Genomic DNA, 16931 nt, shown 5'->3' with positions numbered 1-16931 from the left:
CACACTCTCTCTATCTTTCTCTCCCTCACACACACACACATACGCGCACACACAAACACACACACACACAAACACACACACACAAAAACACACACACACAAACACACACACACATATATGGGCTGAATTTATATTTGCAGACATATTCTATTTTGTTCAAAAAGCACACAATCTGTAGGCAGTCAGTCCATGTGACATTTTATAAATTCCTACATAGGAAATAGAACCAGTCTGACTCAAGATTGGGATACAGACAGACTCTAACCTCACAGCTTTAATGCATTGTCTGAGCTGAGATGTCACCTTTTTTTTAATATAAGACCTTAAGCTATCTCGAGAATGTGACTTACATCTGGGATTTACATGTTAATGAATCGAAACCTGCAACCCATTCTAAGAGATTAAGAATTAACAGCAATCTAGGTTTGTTCAATGCATCGCATCACTTGTATGACACTTTGATCTTTTACTATAAATTCTATGTCCTATGATCCTGCCCACTAGCTACCTGACTAAGGAGCAGCGCACCGAAAGCTTGTACTTCCAGATAAACTTGTTGGACTATAACCTATGTTGTGTGATTTTAAACTTTGTCCACCCCGGTCTGACACTGGCACTTCCACATTAAGATAGCTAAGGTAGTTATAGAGGAGTTAACTCACTACTTTACTCAATATGGATCACCAATTGCGATCCAGTCAGATCAAGATTTCACACTGTACGGTAGCCTTGCACATCATTTCTATCCAAACAGTCATCCAGTGTACACTTGAATGTCTCTGAGAAACTGGCAAGTTCCTGACGAAGGGTTTTTGCCTGAAACATCGATTTTCCTGCTCCTCAGATGCTGCCTGGCCTGCTGTGCTTTTCTAGCACTACTCTAATCTTGACTCTAATTTCCAGCATCTACTGTATCTACTTTTGCCTAAGTTCCTTCAGAACCAGAGGTAAAGAAACATTGGCCTTTGGCAAACCAGACAGTCTTTTCCAATACCAAGTGATGCCATTTGAGCTAAAGATGCTCCAGCAATTTTTTAGAGATTGAGGAATGAAATGATCCGAATTGTATAGCTTACCTTACAATTGTATGTTAACGGTGACATTTGGAAGGGCCATTTGAAACAAGACTAGCCTTGGGAAATTAGAACAGATTGATTTGGGGATAAACATTTCCAGAAGGGAACTTGTAAAGATGCCAGTCATCTACCTCAGGTACATGACAGGAGAAGGGCAGGTGCTGCCAAGAACAGCACTAGTCCAAACATTAGTGAAAGTTTCTAACTCCTCAAGCTTATTTTTATATTCATTTGTGGGATGTGGGTGTCTCTGGCTGGGTCAGCATTTATTGCCTGTCCCTAGTTGCCCTTGAGAAAGTGGTGAACCACTGCAATCCATGTGATAGATCATTATGCTGTGAGGGAGGGGAGTACCGGATTTGGACCCACTAAAGGAACAGTGATATATTTCCAAGTTAAGATGTTAAGTGGCTTTGTAGGGAACTTGCAGGTATCCCCATCTAGCTGCTGCCCTTGACTTTCTAGATAGAAGCGGCCATGGGTTTGGAAGGGAAAATAGGATATAATGAGACTTTTGGAGATGAATGGTTTTTATTTTGACTAATTTTACTCATTCATTAGATAAGGGTACCACTGGCTAGGCCAGTGTGTATCACCCATCCATAATTGCCCAGAGGGCAGTTGAAAGTCAAATACATTGCTGTGGGTCTGGCGTCACATGTAAGATCAACAGTTCCCTTCTCTAAAGGATGTTACTGAGCCAAATGAGCTTTCCCCCAACATTGACTGTGGATTCATGGATATCATTAGACTTGAATTCCAGATTTTTATTGAAGTCAAGTTCCACCATGTGCCATGGCAGGATATGGACCCAGGTCTCCAGAACATTACCTGGGTTGCTCAATTGGAGTCCAGTATTAATACCATGAGACCTCACCTCCACTTAATTATAGCTGCTTTCCTGATGCATAATTTCCAAAAGAAAGCTTGGTCAGGGAAGTGCCAGGCATCCTTTAAGAAGTTGGAAGTCATTTCGTTCAATGAATTTTAGGTCACATCCAATTTCTCTAAGCCCTACAAAGTAGCAATGGATGCTATTGGTTTGGGGTGGGTACAGTTCTATCATAAGAAGATGGGTTGGACACAACAAACCTAGAAGGATATTTTCTAATAAGCTAAATCAGCATCAACAGAGAAACTCTCGCATGGAAAAATAAATCCTGGGATTGCTACTGGCACTTAAATATTTTGAAGTATATGTCCATAACGGCTACAGAGAGATAATGATATATACACAGGTAGTTCTGCAATAACGTGATTGGCTATAACGTGAATGATGAATTGTTCATGTTTGGATAACACAAACTTTCTACTGAATGAGTAGAGTGATTTTCTACTAGCAATTATCTACAATGTGATTTTCTATAGCGGCTTCCTATAGTGTGATTTTCTATAGCGCTTTCTATAGCGTGATTTTCTATAGCGCGAGGTCACAGAGGAACGTGTTGTAGCAGAACGACCTGTACTGATTATAATTTCTTAGGCTTTGTGAAAATATCAAAAGTTAAGGTACCAAATTCTATCAATGGAATTGCTATTACAGCCTTCTCTCTTAAAAATGTTCACGCTGCAGAGGGAAATGTTTGTTAAGAATGTAACTTAAATTATTTAAGAAATACAAAGATTCACAGAATAAATTAGATAAAGACCTGAAATAAGAATATGTGCAAATTTGTCTTAATATTTTTATAGTTTTGTTTTGTCTGCATTTTACAATACATTTAAAAATTATATTTTATATTTTCAAGCGATGTTATGAAGATGCTTGTTTTGAAGGATTGTGGAAAATAGATTTATTTCAACTTTCGTGGCAATAGCTAGACTGGCTTCTTTAAAAGAGGACATTGTAGCATCACAGTGGACATTAGAACCTTTTCTTTAAACAAGACTTCCGAAAAATCAACTTTTGTGAAAAATGCTTGCTTTGCAGGAGACCGTGTTACTCTACACAGGACTGTTCCAATACATTCCTGCAGGTATCTCATTATAGCATCTGTAAACTTGTGTTAACGTAAAGGTGTTCTTAATTCACTGTGTCTTAATTCACAGCAAGTTGCATTTATTGACCCTGTGCTCGCTGACTTGCTGGATGTCATTATCAATCGTCTGGAAAGTAATGGTGTGCCTTCAGATGATGTCACTGAGGGCAGTGCGTACATAAGAAGAAGGAGACAACAATGGTTAGACCCCTGGAGAACATCAGAGTTGTAGCAGATGCAAAAAGAGAAGCCAGTTCTGCTGGTTCTTTTGCTACCATTAGGTAGATAAAACGATTACCAGATGTAAGCAATCCCACCAATCACAATGAGAAGTGCCAGGTGAGGATGGTGTGGCCAGGCATGTCAAAGGCTGCCAACAGAAAATGGAAGACAAGGCAAGACAAACCTGAATCAAGAGAAACTAACAGGGAACTCCATGAAATGTGAGGACAGATTGGGTGCCGATATCACATCCAAGGAATTTTTGATTTGATTTATTATTGTCACATGTACCAAGAGATAGTGAAAAGTATTGTTTTGTGTGCTATCCAGGAAAATCACACCTAACACAAGTACATCAGGACAATAAAACAGAATGTAGAATATACTGTTACAGCTACAGAGATGGTGCAGAGAAAAATCAACTCTAATACATGAGGGGTCCATTCAGACGTCTGATAACAGCAGGGAAGAAGCTGTTCTCAAATCTAATGGTAGATGTTTCCAAACTGTTGTATCTTCTGCCTGAGGGAAGAGGTGGAAGAGTGTATAACTGGGGTGGGAAGGGTCTTTGTTTGTGTTGGCTGCTTTCCCGAGGCAGCGGGAAGTGTAAGTGGAGAAAATGGATGGAAAAAGTGAGGACTGCAGATGCTGGAGATCAGAGCTGAAAAATGTGTTGCTGGAAAAGCGCAGCAGGTCAGGCAGCATCAAAGGAACAGGAGAATCAACGTTTAGGGCATAAGCCCTTCTTCAGGATTCCTGAAGAAGGGCTTATGCCCGAAACGTCGATTCTCCTGCTCCTTGGATGCTGCCTGACCTGCTGCGCTTTTCCAGCAACACATTTTTCAGCTCAATGGATGGAAGGCTGGTTTTTGTGATGGACTGGGCTGTGTTCCCACAACTCTCTGTAATTTCTTGCAGTCCCTGACAGAGCAGTTGCCATACCAAGCTGTGGTGCATCAGGGTAGGATGCTTTCTGTGGTGTATCTACATAAATTGGTACGAGCCATCGTGGACGGGCCGAATTTCCTTAGCCTTCTGAGGAAGTAGAGACGTTGGTGAACTTTTTTGACCATAGCATTAACATGGATGGATCAGGACAGAATACTGGTGATTTTTACTCCTCGGAGCTTGAACCTCTCAACCACCTCCAGCTCAGCACCATTGGTACAGCCAGGGGCGTGGCCTCCACTCTGCTTCTTAAAGTCAATGACCAGCTCCTTTGTTTTGCTGACAGCGTTGGAGAGAATGTTGTCTTTACACCGTGCCACTAAACTGTCTGTACTCTGTCTCTTCAGTGGGTTGAGATTTAACCCACTGTGGTAGAATCATCAGCAAATTTGTAAATGGAGTTTCAACTGAATTTGGCTGCATAGTTATGAGTGTGTAAGGAATATACTAATTGGCTAAATACGCAGCCTCGTGGAGTACTGGTGTTAAGGATTATGGTGGAGGAGGTGTTGTCACCTATCCTTACTGATTACAGTCTATGGGTTAGGAAGCTGAGGATCCAGTTACAGAGCGGGGAGCAGAGTCTTGGAGCTTGGAGATGAGTTTGGTTGGAATGATGGTGTTGAAAGCAGAGCTAATGTAAATAAATAGAAGTCGAGAGTATGGTGCTGGAAGAGCACAGCAGGTCAGGCAGCACCCCACCTTTGCTTCTAATCTCCAGCATCTTCAGTCCTCACTTTCTCCAAGGCAATAAATAGATTCTAATGTAGGTGACCTTGTTATCCAGATGTCGCAGGACTGAACGGAGGGTCAGAGTGATGGCGTTCTGCCATATGACTTGGAGAGGAAAGGGAGGTTGGAACTGCGATGATGGTTCGGAAAACTTGAGTTTTGTTATGAGGAACAGGGTGACAATGTGCTAGTGAAGGACAAAGTGACCGCACTTGAAGAAAAGAGAATTGTTTACAATGTCAACTGACATGGGGGCCAGGAAGGGAGGTTGGATGGTCAACAATTTAATGGAATTAGAATCAAGGGAGCAGGAAGTGAATCTCATGGATAAGATGAGCTAATGAGGCCTTGAGGGAAGTTCAGAGACAACCTCAAGAAAGTTGCAAGTTCAGGGCCAGACCAAGGGGAGCAGTAATCTGACCAGGTGGATTAATGTGAGCGAGTTGAAGCTGATGGATTGTCTCAATCTTTGTGACAAAAATGTCCATGTTGCTGGGACTGAGATGAAACAGGATGGAGGTACAGTGGCTTAAGAAAATGGAAATATTAATTCAGTTTTCAGTAGTGGAAAGAAAGAAAAACTGGCATTTATATAGGAGCAGCAACAACAAACACCAGACCTCTCCAAGCGTTTGAAGGCCAATGAAGCATAGAAGATAGGAGCAGGAGTAGGCCATTCAATCCCTTAAACCTGATTCAATATGATCAGTCCTCACTTTCTCCTCAATATGATCATGGCTGAATACCCTTATTCCAATCTCTTTCCATATCATTTTCGCCCTTTAACCACAAGAGCTATACCTACCTTGTTCTTGCATGTTATTATCCCAGACCAGAATGCCAAATTTATATTAAGATCTGGCTAGGAACAAGTAACTTTTAAAAGTAGACAAGATGTGAGATCGACATGTCTTAAGAAGAGAATAAAGACACAAGATTCCGTGTCTTTGAATAAATAACAGTAAACTTTACTACATAGTGTGAGAACCTTGAGATAATCTCCAAGATATGCACAACTTCTATTCTCATACCCAGAATTAACATGTGGCAAAAATGGCTAACAGACTGTGACTGAATATCCCAATCACCCAAATCAAATAGCAAAATTGATTAAGACAGATCCCACTGATTTTGTAGCAATTCCTCTGAGACATTAATGACACAGTTGGTCATTCAAACTCACTAAACTTGACAAGTCCTCACTTTTGCCAATCTGACTTTGAAACTTCTTTTCAAGAGCTGCTCAGTCATGGACTACCTCAACAACTGCTCTTAATTTGCTTGATTATCCTTGTTTCCTTGCTCTACACTCCCTTAGACATTTTTGAAAGTGCAGCCCAGTACTCACTCACTGATATAACTCCATTGAGAAGTATCTTCACCAGGCTAGAACTGCCCTTTTGTATTTGGTCTAAGTTTTCATCTTGCTCAATTGCATCAAGTGACTAAAGCTTGCGTACTTTTCAACTCTGTCTCTCAGCTGGACTGAGGTATTAGTGGTACACCGCTCCTTCTGAGCCCCAACCATTCCCAGGACCTTTCCAACACCATAATTCCAACACTAAGCTACCTACTAATCTTACGCCTGAGTCCTAACCCCAGACATCCAACTTTTCACAGAAGGTATGTAATTAGTTTGCCTCCTCAACAGTATCATTAAAAGCAGCACCAACTACAGTACATTATGTCAACATCTCTGTCATATGCTCTCTGGCTTCTTCACCGTACGTAATCTTTGAACCACTCTTCAGTGACTCCTGAACAGTTCTGAGTGACTTAGTGTAAACCTTGCAATAAACTTAACCCCTATTACTAGGCAGAATTAAATGGAGCTACCCAGCAACTCCTGCAACATTGTGCACTCTGAATGTTAAAATGCACAGACTGCTGGCTTCCCCTAGTACAATTAGTTACAACATGAAACGGATCTCATCACAAGTACTCTCAAAGTGTAGCCCCTGTTGTGATGCTGGAAATTGGGTAGATTTGCACACTGCAAACTCCCAAAACCAGGATAATGAGCAGATAATCTGCTTTTGTGATGTTGATTGAAAGATCGACACTGGGAAAGACACTGGGAATAATTCCCCTGAACTTTCTCAAGAAAATGGCTGAGTATCTCATACATCTACCAGAGAAGAGAGATGAAGGCTTGGCTTAACACCTCATCCAAAAAATAATGCAGCATACCCTCTGTGAGGCTTAAAGTTACTGAAGTCCTAGAGGACCATAATGAGAGAGGCAGAGAGAGACAACTGGTGGTGCCTTAAATCTGCGGGTCACCACACCTAAGGTAAAGGGAGAGGTTGAGAATGGGGGCCTTTATAGAAATCTCAGCCAATGTAAGGATTGAACCCTGGCATAATTCTGCATTGCAAACCATTTGTCCACCCAACTGACCCTTATACTTTCTTGGTACTGGAATCTTCAGCTTTGAATTTTGTACTTGAGTGAGCCTTGAACCATAACCTTCCCACATAGAAGTAGCAATGCTACCAACTGAGTCACGCTGTGCTGAGGGCCAGAGGGTGGGGACAGTTACTGTCAAATAGTTGGCTCATGGTTTCATCTCACTAAGGTCCATTCTCCTGTACAATGGAGACATCTTTGTTAATTCAGGATGCCTCAGCAACAGGTTTAGAAGAAAACGATTTATTAAATGAGCATAAAAAAGAAGAGCAACAGACTGTTAATGTCAGTTCTCAATGCAGCGATCAACAGTAAGAAACCAAAGGAGAATGTATGGCTAGATAAAGAAGACTAGGTACAGCAAACGAGCTGATTTGGAACTGGTGTGGGTAGAAGACACGGCATTGAGGGTGGATTAGTGGGGGGTTGGTGGTTGTTGGGGATGGGGGTTGTGGAGAGAATTAAGAGATTGCAGTCATGTCACAAATAACCATCAAGTGTTCTGTTTTTGACAATAACTCAAGAAAATTCAAAACTCTTGCTCAACTCAAGAGCTTTGTGTATTTAAAATACAAAGAGTGAACAAGGAAGTGAGAAAGAGAAAGATTTATGCAAGCTTTCACTGACCTGGAGGAGATGATGACTCGTCCTCTGGTGCTGCAGTTGTGAAGGGTGAAACAGAGCTGAGAGATTCAATCTTCACTTTTTCTTTATCTTCTTCACGTTCCAAATCATAATCAACTGGTCTAGAGCTAACATCAAGTTTGAAGAATGCAGTACTTTGAGTGACTTGACTCACTTTGTCCATGGTTGTTGCAGTTTTGGCAGATTGAGCAATTGCAGCTTGAGTTGATGCAATTTCTGCAGGTTGCATTGTGGTACTTTCTGCGGCGCGAGTTGTTGCAATTTTTGCAGCTTGATCTGTTGCATCTTTTGCAGGTTGAGTTGATGCAATTTCTGCAGGTTGCATTGTTGTACTTTCTGCGGCTCGAGTCGTTGCAATTTTTGCAGCTTGATCTGTTGCATCTTTTACAGGTTGAGTTGATGCAATTTCTGCAGGTTGCATTGCTGCAATTTTTGTGACTTGACCTGTTGCATCTTTTACAGGTGGAGATGATGCAATTTCAGCGGGTTGAATGCCTGCCGTTTCTACAGGCTGCGTTGTTGCAGTTTGTGTAGGTTTAGTTGTTACAATTTCTGTATGTTGAATGGCTGCAAGTTCTACAGGTTGGGCTGTTGTAATCTGTGCAGGTTCAGTTGTTGAAATTTCTACCTTCTTTCCAAATTCTAAAATATTCCACCACTGGGCGCTTCCAGGAGACAGCAAGGCACATAACACAAAAAGATTCAAGGCTTTTGAGAATTCCAAAGCCATTTCTATGTTTCCTGTGATGGTTCAGACAGAGGCAAGAAAGATCCTAACCACTGATTCACTCACCTCTTCAGAAGCATGTTCCCGTGTCCAGAATGGAAAAAAATACCAGGGGAACCTTGTTGTGAATGAGACTTCTGGCTTGACACAATTTTGATTCAAATCAAGCCACCAGTTTTTGCTACATAGATTAACCTTTGAAACTTTGAAACCTGAGTATTTAGACCCACCCTTTCAGTATCAGATACTTACTCATGAACAGATTACTGGTATTGACTTGCACCAATGACTGACAGCCTGAACTTGAGTCTCAATTGGTTATGCCAAAGAAGACAAACCATGATTGTAGTTTGGTCTTTCTGGTTGGACACGCACGCCAGTCACTGCCAAGCAGTTCAAAGAGATTGTTTATTAATCACTTCGAACTACATAAAAACAAATTTTTTAAAAATCAGTGTGATCGCTGCTTTTGGAAAGTTTCCCATTCATGTACAAAACTTTCTAATGGATTTGCTCTTTGTGATGTCATGTAAGTCACTCTTGAATGATACCAAGTAGGAACAGATATACCGAAAGAGACCAATACACTTTGTCTGTATCTGAGAGGTAGATGTTTCACTTTTTAAAATTTTGTTTAGTAAGCAGTACAATAAACCCTCACCGTTCACCATTTGTGAATTAGCAAATTAGTTTGTACTGCATCATCTGTTGTGAAGCCAATGTCTGCTTTTTCATAGTGTCTAGTAGCCAAGAGTGTCACGCAGGTGAAAAGGGACTTGATAATTCACACATAAAGTTGGAACTGACTCCTGATTAAGGTTGACACTGTCCTGTTTGCTTTAGGGAATATCTCCAGGACACCCGCACCAATAAACCACACCGCTCTGTGGCCCAACATTTCAACTGCCCCTCCCACTCTGCCGAGGACATGGAGGTCCTGGGCCTCCTTCACCGCCACTCCCTCACCACTAGATGCCTGCAGGAAGAACGCCTCATCTTCCGCCTCGGAACACTTCAACCCCAGGGCATCAATGTGGACTTCAACAGTTTCCTCATTTCCCCTTCCTCCACCTCACCCCAATTCCAAACTTCCAGCTCAGCACTGTCCCCATGACTTGTCAAGGGCTTTTGTCCGAAACGTCGATTTTACTGCTCCTCGGATGCTGCCTGAACTGCTGTGCTCTCCTAGCACCACTAATCCAGAAACTGTCCTGTTCTTGCTCACCGCTAACACATCCAATGGTCTTTGGCTGAGGAAATATGAATAAGTGATGTGTAGTAACATAGAGCCTGAAGGTGTTTCAGTTGTTTTAAATCTTAAGCTGTTATACACCTGTATGTCTGATGGATCATTTAATGGGATACACCGTAATCCTCCAACTTACAGGAAACAAATTGATGGAGGACGCGCAGGAATGAAGTCAGAAAAGGAATCGGACAAGTTGCAACTTGAGCAAAAAGGAAGGATTGACAGGAACAAAATTTTTGAATGGTTAGGAATCATTGTTTAAATCAAGCAATTCAAAGACAACAGTGAAGGTGACAAATGAAAAAAGCTTTCATGATGATTCATAGCTCTCAAGAACAAGAGTGGCCAGAATGCTGAAAGATTCAGCATAAGGACATTCAGAATTTCCGATCATTGATAACTGTTAGGAAATAAATATACAGATGACCCTTCAGTCTTATGAAACCATCAATATTATGTAAGTTCAAAATACAGTGACAGCTACTTGGGGTGAAATAAATGTTTAGGACTTGGGTGGCACTGTGATTTAGGATGCTCCCAATAGTTTTTGTGTTTGGATGTTAAGAAATGCCACTGATTTTTTTCTGGTTATAAGCTCTGCGATAAGGTGAGCTCAAAGGATATTGTCGAGATAGGCGTAATAAATATATAGATAAGCCCTGAGGTGTGTTGCAGTGTAAAGGTGACCTCAGAAGCTCATCTATGTATTCATTAAACATGACCTGTAAAATATGATTGAGATGAGACGCTGTTGAAACCTTGAAACTAGTACAGCTCTGTGCATGCTGATCTGGAGCCTTAACATCATGTACGAGATTTTTTAATGAACATTGTTTAAGAGTAACTCAGAAGGCTAACCTGAGCTCATATGAACATAGAACATCAAACAGTACAGCCGAAGGGCCGAAGGGCCTGTTTCCACACTGTAATGTAATCTAATCTAGCAGAGTACAGGCCCTTCGGCCCTGGATGTTGTGTCAATCTTTTATCCTACTCTAAGATCAAACTAAGAACAGAAAACTCCTGAATAAAACAGCTAATAACTCAATTTGTAAAGAGCATATATCTAGAGCACAAAGTTTTGTTACAAAAACAACACTTAATTTCTAATAAATGACAAAATAAACCTAATCAAAAATGACAACAATAAATGGCAACGTTATAATAACAGCTGATATTCATAGTGGTCAAGTCAGATCCCAGTCTTGATGGATTTCCGAGGCGGAAGATAAGGTGTTCTTCCTCTAGGTGCCGGGTAGAGGAGGAGGCCAAGGACCTGCATGTCCTCGGCAGAGTGGGAGGGGGAGTTGAAATGTTCGGTCACGGGGCGGTGGGGTTGATTGGTGTGGGATTTTGAAAGGAGTCTAGTTAATGAACAATGGCAATCATGTAAGGAAATAATTCACAGACATTTGCCAGTGAGCAAGAAGAATTCTAGGAAGGGCATAAACCAACCATTGTAAACCAAAGATGTTACAGATAATTTCAAATTAAAAGAAAAATAACATACAAATTGGCAAAGATTCTTGGTAAACCAAAAGATTGGTTAGGTTTTAATAGTGAACAAAAATGACCAAAAAGTAATAAAGAGGAAGAAAATAGCAAATAATATAAAAACAGATAGTAAGAGTTTCTTTAAATGTATAAAAAGGAAGAGAGAGGCCAAAATGAATTAGGGCACTTAGAGAATGAGACTAAAGAAATAATAGTTCATAGAATCCATAGAATCCCTCCAGTGTGTAAACAGGCCCTTCGGCCCAACAAGTCCACACCAACTTGTGTAACCCCATCCAGACCTATTCCCCTATCTTATTACTGTACATTTACCCCTGAATAATGCACCTAATCTACACATCCCTGAACACAATGATAATTTAGCATGGCCAATTCACCTAACCTGTGCATCTATGGACTGTGGGGGCAAACTAAAGCACCCGGAGGAAACCAGGAAATGGCAGAGAAGTTGAATGAATAGTTTGTTTCTGTCTTCATGGTACAGTATATTAAGGACATGCTAAAAATGCAAATTAACAGGCAACATATGGGGAGGAGGCAAATACAAAAACTGTTGCTGGGGGTGGCAAGGTGGCTCAGGGGTTAGCACCACTACATCATGGCACTAGGGACCTGGGTTCGATTCCAGCCTTGGGAACTTTCTATGTGGAGTTTGCACATTCTCCCCAAGTCTGTGTGGGGTTCCTCCAGGTGCTCCAGTTTCCTCTCACAGTCCAATGATGTGCAGGTTAGAGGGATTGACCATGCTAAGTTGCCTCTATTGTCCAGGAATGTGCAGGCTAGGGGGATTAGTCATGGGAAAATGCAGGGTTACAGGGATAGGGTAGAGGAGTGAGTCTGGGTGAGATGTTCTTTGGAGGATCAGTGTGGACTCAATGGGCTGAATGGTCTGCTTCCACAGTATTGGGATACTATGATTCAAAACATATTCAGGAAACAAATAGAGCTAAAGCTTAATAAGTTCCCTGCTTCTGATGGGTTGCATCCTAGAATTCTAAAGGAATTAGCTACAGAGATTATGGATTCACTGATAAAAATCTCTCAAGAATCCTTAGATTACAGAAAAGTCCCAGATGATTGAAGAACCTTCAATGTGACACCCTTATTCAAAGTGGGAGGGAGACAGAAAACAGATAACTGTTAGTTTATGTAACATCTGCTATTGGGAATATGTTAGAGTCTATTGTAATGGGCAGAGCAATTGGAAGTGCCTAATCTAATCAAGTTTGACTTCACGACAGAAAATCATGCCTTGACACACGTGATGCACTTATTAGAATTCTTTGAAGAGATAACAAGCATAATAGATAAAGGGAACTGATAAATGTAATATATTTGGATTTCCAGAAGGTGTTTAATTAGTTACCAGACGTAATACTATTTAATAGGATTAGAGTGACATGGTTTGGAGATAATACATTAGCATGGCCAAAGGATTGGTTAACTAATGGAGAAAGAGAGTTAAGATTGAGGGGACACTTTCAGGATGGCAACTTTTAACCAGCCGCATGCCACAGGTATCAGTGCTGGGGATCACAATTATTTATAATATCTTAATGATTTGGTTGAGGGAAGTGAATGTGCTATCATCATTGAGGTGATACTAAAATAAGTGGAAGGCAAGCTGTGAGGATTACACAAAGTGTCTACAAAAGTTAATTGCATGGCCAAAAACTTAACAGATGGAATATAATGTGCGAAAGTATCAAGTTATGCCTTTTGGCAAGAAGAGTAGAGGAGCTGAATATTATTTAAATGGAGAAAGACAAAGAGATTTGAAGGTCCTCATGCATGAATCACAAAACGTCAGCATCCAAGATTAGCAGCTAATAGGCATGGCATATGGAATACTGACCTTTATTTCTTTAAAGTAAAGCATGACTTCAGAAATTATGACAAATTAATTATTAAACTCCCTCGTAAACAGAGATGAAAGCCCACATGCCACGAGTTCAAAATCCAAACTCTATAAAACAAATGATATAAATTCTTTAAAAAAATAAGAACAACATACATCACATTTAACCATTTTAAAATGGATTTGCGAAACAAAAATGGACTTGCAGGAAATCCAGTTAGCATCTGTTGAGGGAAAACTAAGCATTCCTTCAGGTAATTTATCTTTTCATAGTTGCTGATTTGACTTGCTCTGTGTTCTTAGTATTCACTATTTCTGTTTCAGATTTCCGGCACTTGCAGTTTTTTTTCTTTCCATTCCAATTGTTCCCCATTGTGTAGCTCAACCTGATATCCTTCAGTTGACTATTCCACTGGGAATTGTACACACATAGCATTAGGTGCAGCATATGACAGATAAAAATGTAATTTAGCAATTTAACAAGTGATTCAAGAGGCCACGGGTTTATTGATGAACAGAAAAAGCTGAATTCCATTTTTCTTACTTTTCATTTTTAATAATCTAGGATTAGGTTCCAAATTATTTTTCAACACTTAAAATGTCACATTGCTAAATAATATTGAAAAAATACTGCAAAGCCGCAGTGACCGTAAATAAGATTTTATTTTTCCATAACCATCCCTATTTAACAATCTTGTTTGCCAAGTTTGTTTGATATTACAGCATTTCTAAACACTTCAAAAATAAATACTGAGGGATAGAGAGAAGAAAGAATTGAACATGCTGTTCCCAAAGTCCACAAAACATTACAAGGATACAGTGCGAAATAAAAGCCAAAGCTGTTGAAAGAGATAAATTCAACTCCTCAGGCTAAGAGTTTATACTTGTAGATACTTCTTTATCAACTTGGTCAGAAATATTATTTCACTCCTTGGGAATGGTGGAACATGAACTAAGGCCTCCTGACTCAGGGGGTGGGGCACTACTACTGTTCCCCAACTCCTGACTAGTAAATCTAATCCAGTCAAGTGGTTCAGAGATGTTATTATATATCCCTGGAGTAGGTGGGATTCAAAGGTAGGAGGACTATCAGTACATCATAGAGCCTTTGGTTTCCACTTATATTGTTCCTCAAAGATAAACAACACAGTCATTTCATGAGGGGCAAATGAATACCTTGGAGAAATATAGGAACAGGAAAGTGCCCTTTTTCAGCTCGTTCCTCCATTCAGTCAGATCATGACTGATCAGTGACCTAATTCAATGACCCACCTTTTCCCCAGATCTCTTAACAGCTTTGTTATTAGATTAGATTCCCTAGAGTATGGAAGCTGGTCCTTCGGTCCAACAAGTCTTGGTAGATGACTATTCTATCAATCTCAGATTCAAAATTAACAATGGATCAAGCATTAATTGACATCTGCAGAAGTGAATTCCAAATCTCTGCCACCCTTTGCTTGAGCAGCTGGAAGAAGGAATTGATGAAGAGCATGGAATTAAGGTACATGAGGGCCAAGAGCCTACATCCGATTCTAGGAATGCCTGATTTGTGAAGGAAGACATTGGCCCGAAGCAGCGATGGGAATAGAAACAGTGCTACTGGAAAATCTATGCTGGGGTACTCAAAACCTTGAAATGAGAGCTTTATTCAGCCAACACCTCACAACCAACCTGGTGGCCCAGAGACACAGCGTCCACAGTGCCTCATCTGCCATCAAGGACTCCATAATCAAAGTGACACTTGGTTATTTGACCGGGAAACACCAACAAAACCTTAGACTGACTTGCTTCAATAAGAACAACCAAGAGATCCAGGACCTGATGAGGTTGATAAGACTTTGGTGACCATGTAGATATTGGTTATTGTAAGAAATACCTTTCTGGGTTGGCGGTAATGACCTGTGGTCAAGGTAAATGACATCCTCACATGGTCTGGCCTACATGTGACTACAGAGCCATAGCAATGTGGTTGGCTCTTAATTGGTCTTTGAAATGGTACTGGCAAGCCAAGGTTCAAGGGCAATTAGGAATGGGCAATGGAAGACCCTGTCACATCTCATGAGCAAATATCAAAGAAAAAGCCGCAAGCACAACGCATGTTTGAACAGCAAATGAGTATGGCCTTCAGTGTACCAGTTGCCTGAGGAAGGCTGAGTTTAAACACCAGGACCTCAAACCTGACAAAAATCTCATGGTCTAAACAGCAGTAGCAGCAAGCCTTTAGCTCAGTGATGTGGACTTCTACAGTGGGCACTGGGGGATGTGCCTCTAGCAAGATGTTGCCAGTCCATTCTCAGGAAAGGTGCACCCGTCAGTGTCTCCCACTTAGACCAACACCCCCAAGCTCAAGCAGCTCTACCGACTGGGCCACATTGCCCACATGCCTATCATGGGACCCACGAAAGAAATGCTCAACTCAGACCTTCAACGCTACAAACAAGCCCCAGAAAATGCCTCTGAAACACCCTCGAACCTTCCTTAGCAAAATACAACGTTCCCATCGAGACTTGGGAAACTCTTGCTCAGCACTGCCGGAGGTGAAGGGAAAGCAGCTGAAGGAAGATCTGTCCACCTCGAAGCTTCTCATCGACGGCAAGCTTCATCAGAGAGAGCACCCTCCCATTCCCCCGACCACCGCCAGCCCCTCCTGTGACAGAGATTGTAGATCATGTGGTGGACTCTTCGGTCACCTGAGAACTCTTGTTTTAATGTGGAACCAAGTCACCATCGACCAAGAAGGGCTGTCAAAGAGAAAGACCAGCAGCTACCAACATAATGTAGTGCCTGGACGTATCTGCAATGACTAAATTATATAAATGGGACATGATAGGAATACTTCAGTGTATTACACTTCCCTGCCAGGATCCAATCCACAGAAAACAGTAGAAACGTGGATTCAATGTTGAAAAGGATATTTATCTTTATTAACTAATAATTGTATAAATAAAAAACAATTCATGGGTTGTCGTTGGTTCTTTGGCATTTGCCTTAAATTGGTGCTACCAGATTTTTGATAATTCCACCAATGGGAAAACGTATTCCTTTCTCTGACTTGATGTCCAGACTTCTCATTTTGGAACACTTCCATCAAACATGTTTTTATTCCTTCAATGCGATGTGAGTGGGCCAGCATTTTATAATTAGGCGGTAACCTCGTGGCCTGGCGTGGTGATCCCTCGGCCACCATGGGCGTCCAAGGTGATTCCAGTGCTGTCTCCTGGCCTTGAGAGCCTTAAGGGGAAGCCCAGCGCAGCCTAGAGTCAAGACTCCAGCGCGGTCTGGACTCAAGGCCCAGTGCGGTCTGGAGTCAAAGCCTAGCGCAGTCTGGAATCAAGACACAGCATGACCTGGAGTCAAAGGCCAGCGTGGTCTGGAGTCAAGGCCCAATTCGAACTGGAATCAAGGCCCAACGTGGACTGGACTCAAGGCCCAGCCTGGACTGGAGTCAAGGCCAACTGCAGACTGGAGTCAAGGCTCAGCATGGTCAGGTGTCAAGGCCCAGCCTGGACTGGAGTCAAGGCCAACTGCAGACTGGAGTCAAGGCTCAGCATGGTCAGGTGTCAAGGCCCAG

General features: G+C 41.5%; 1 protein-coding gene across 3 annotated transcripts in view; it reads right to left on the bottom strand.

The window, feature by feature from the left end:
• The window catches only part of LOC122539835 (collagen alpha-1(XV) chain-like), a 122460-nt gene extending 113490 nt beyond the window's left edge, over positions 1-8970 (bottom strand). For all 3 annotated transcript variants that reach the window (XM_043674933.1, XM_043674932.1, XM_043674934.1), the window contains exon 1: positions 7994-8970. In XM_043674933.1, coding sequence (XP_043530868.1) covers positions 7994-8741 — 748 coding nt within the window. In that variant the 5' untranslated portion in view covers positions 8742-8970. The remainder of the gene's footprint in view (positions 1-7993) is intronic.
• Between the last annotated feature and the right edge of the window lie 7961 nt (positions 8971-16931).

The sequence above is a fragment of the Chiloscyllium plagiosum genome, chromosome 33, assembly GCF_004010195.1.
Source record: "Chiloscyllium plagiosum isolate BGI_BamShark_2017 chromosome 33, ASM401019v2, whole genome shotgun sequence".
NCBI lineage: Eukaryota > Metazoa > Chordata > Chondrichthyes > Orectolobiformes > Hemiscylliidae > Chiloscyllium > Chiloscyllium plagiosum.
Note: the sequence above shows the minus strand (reverse complement) of the source record. Positions and strands in the feature narration are given on the sequence as shown.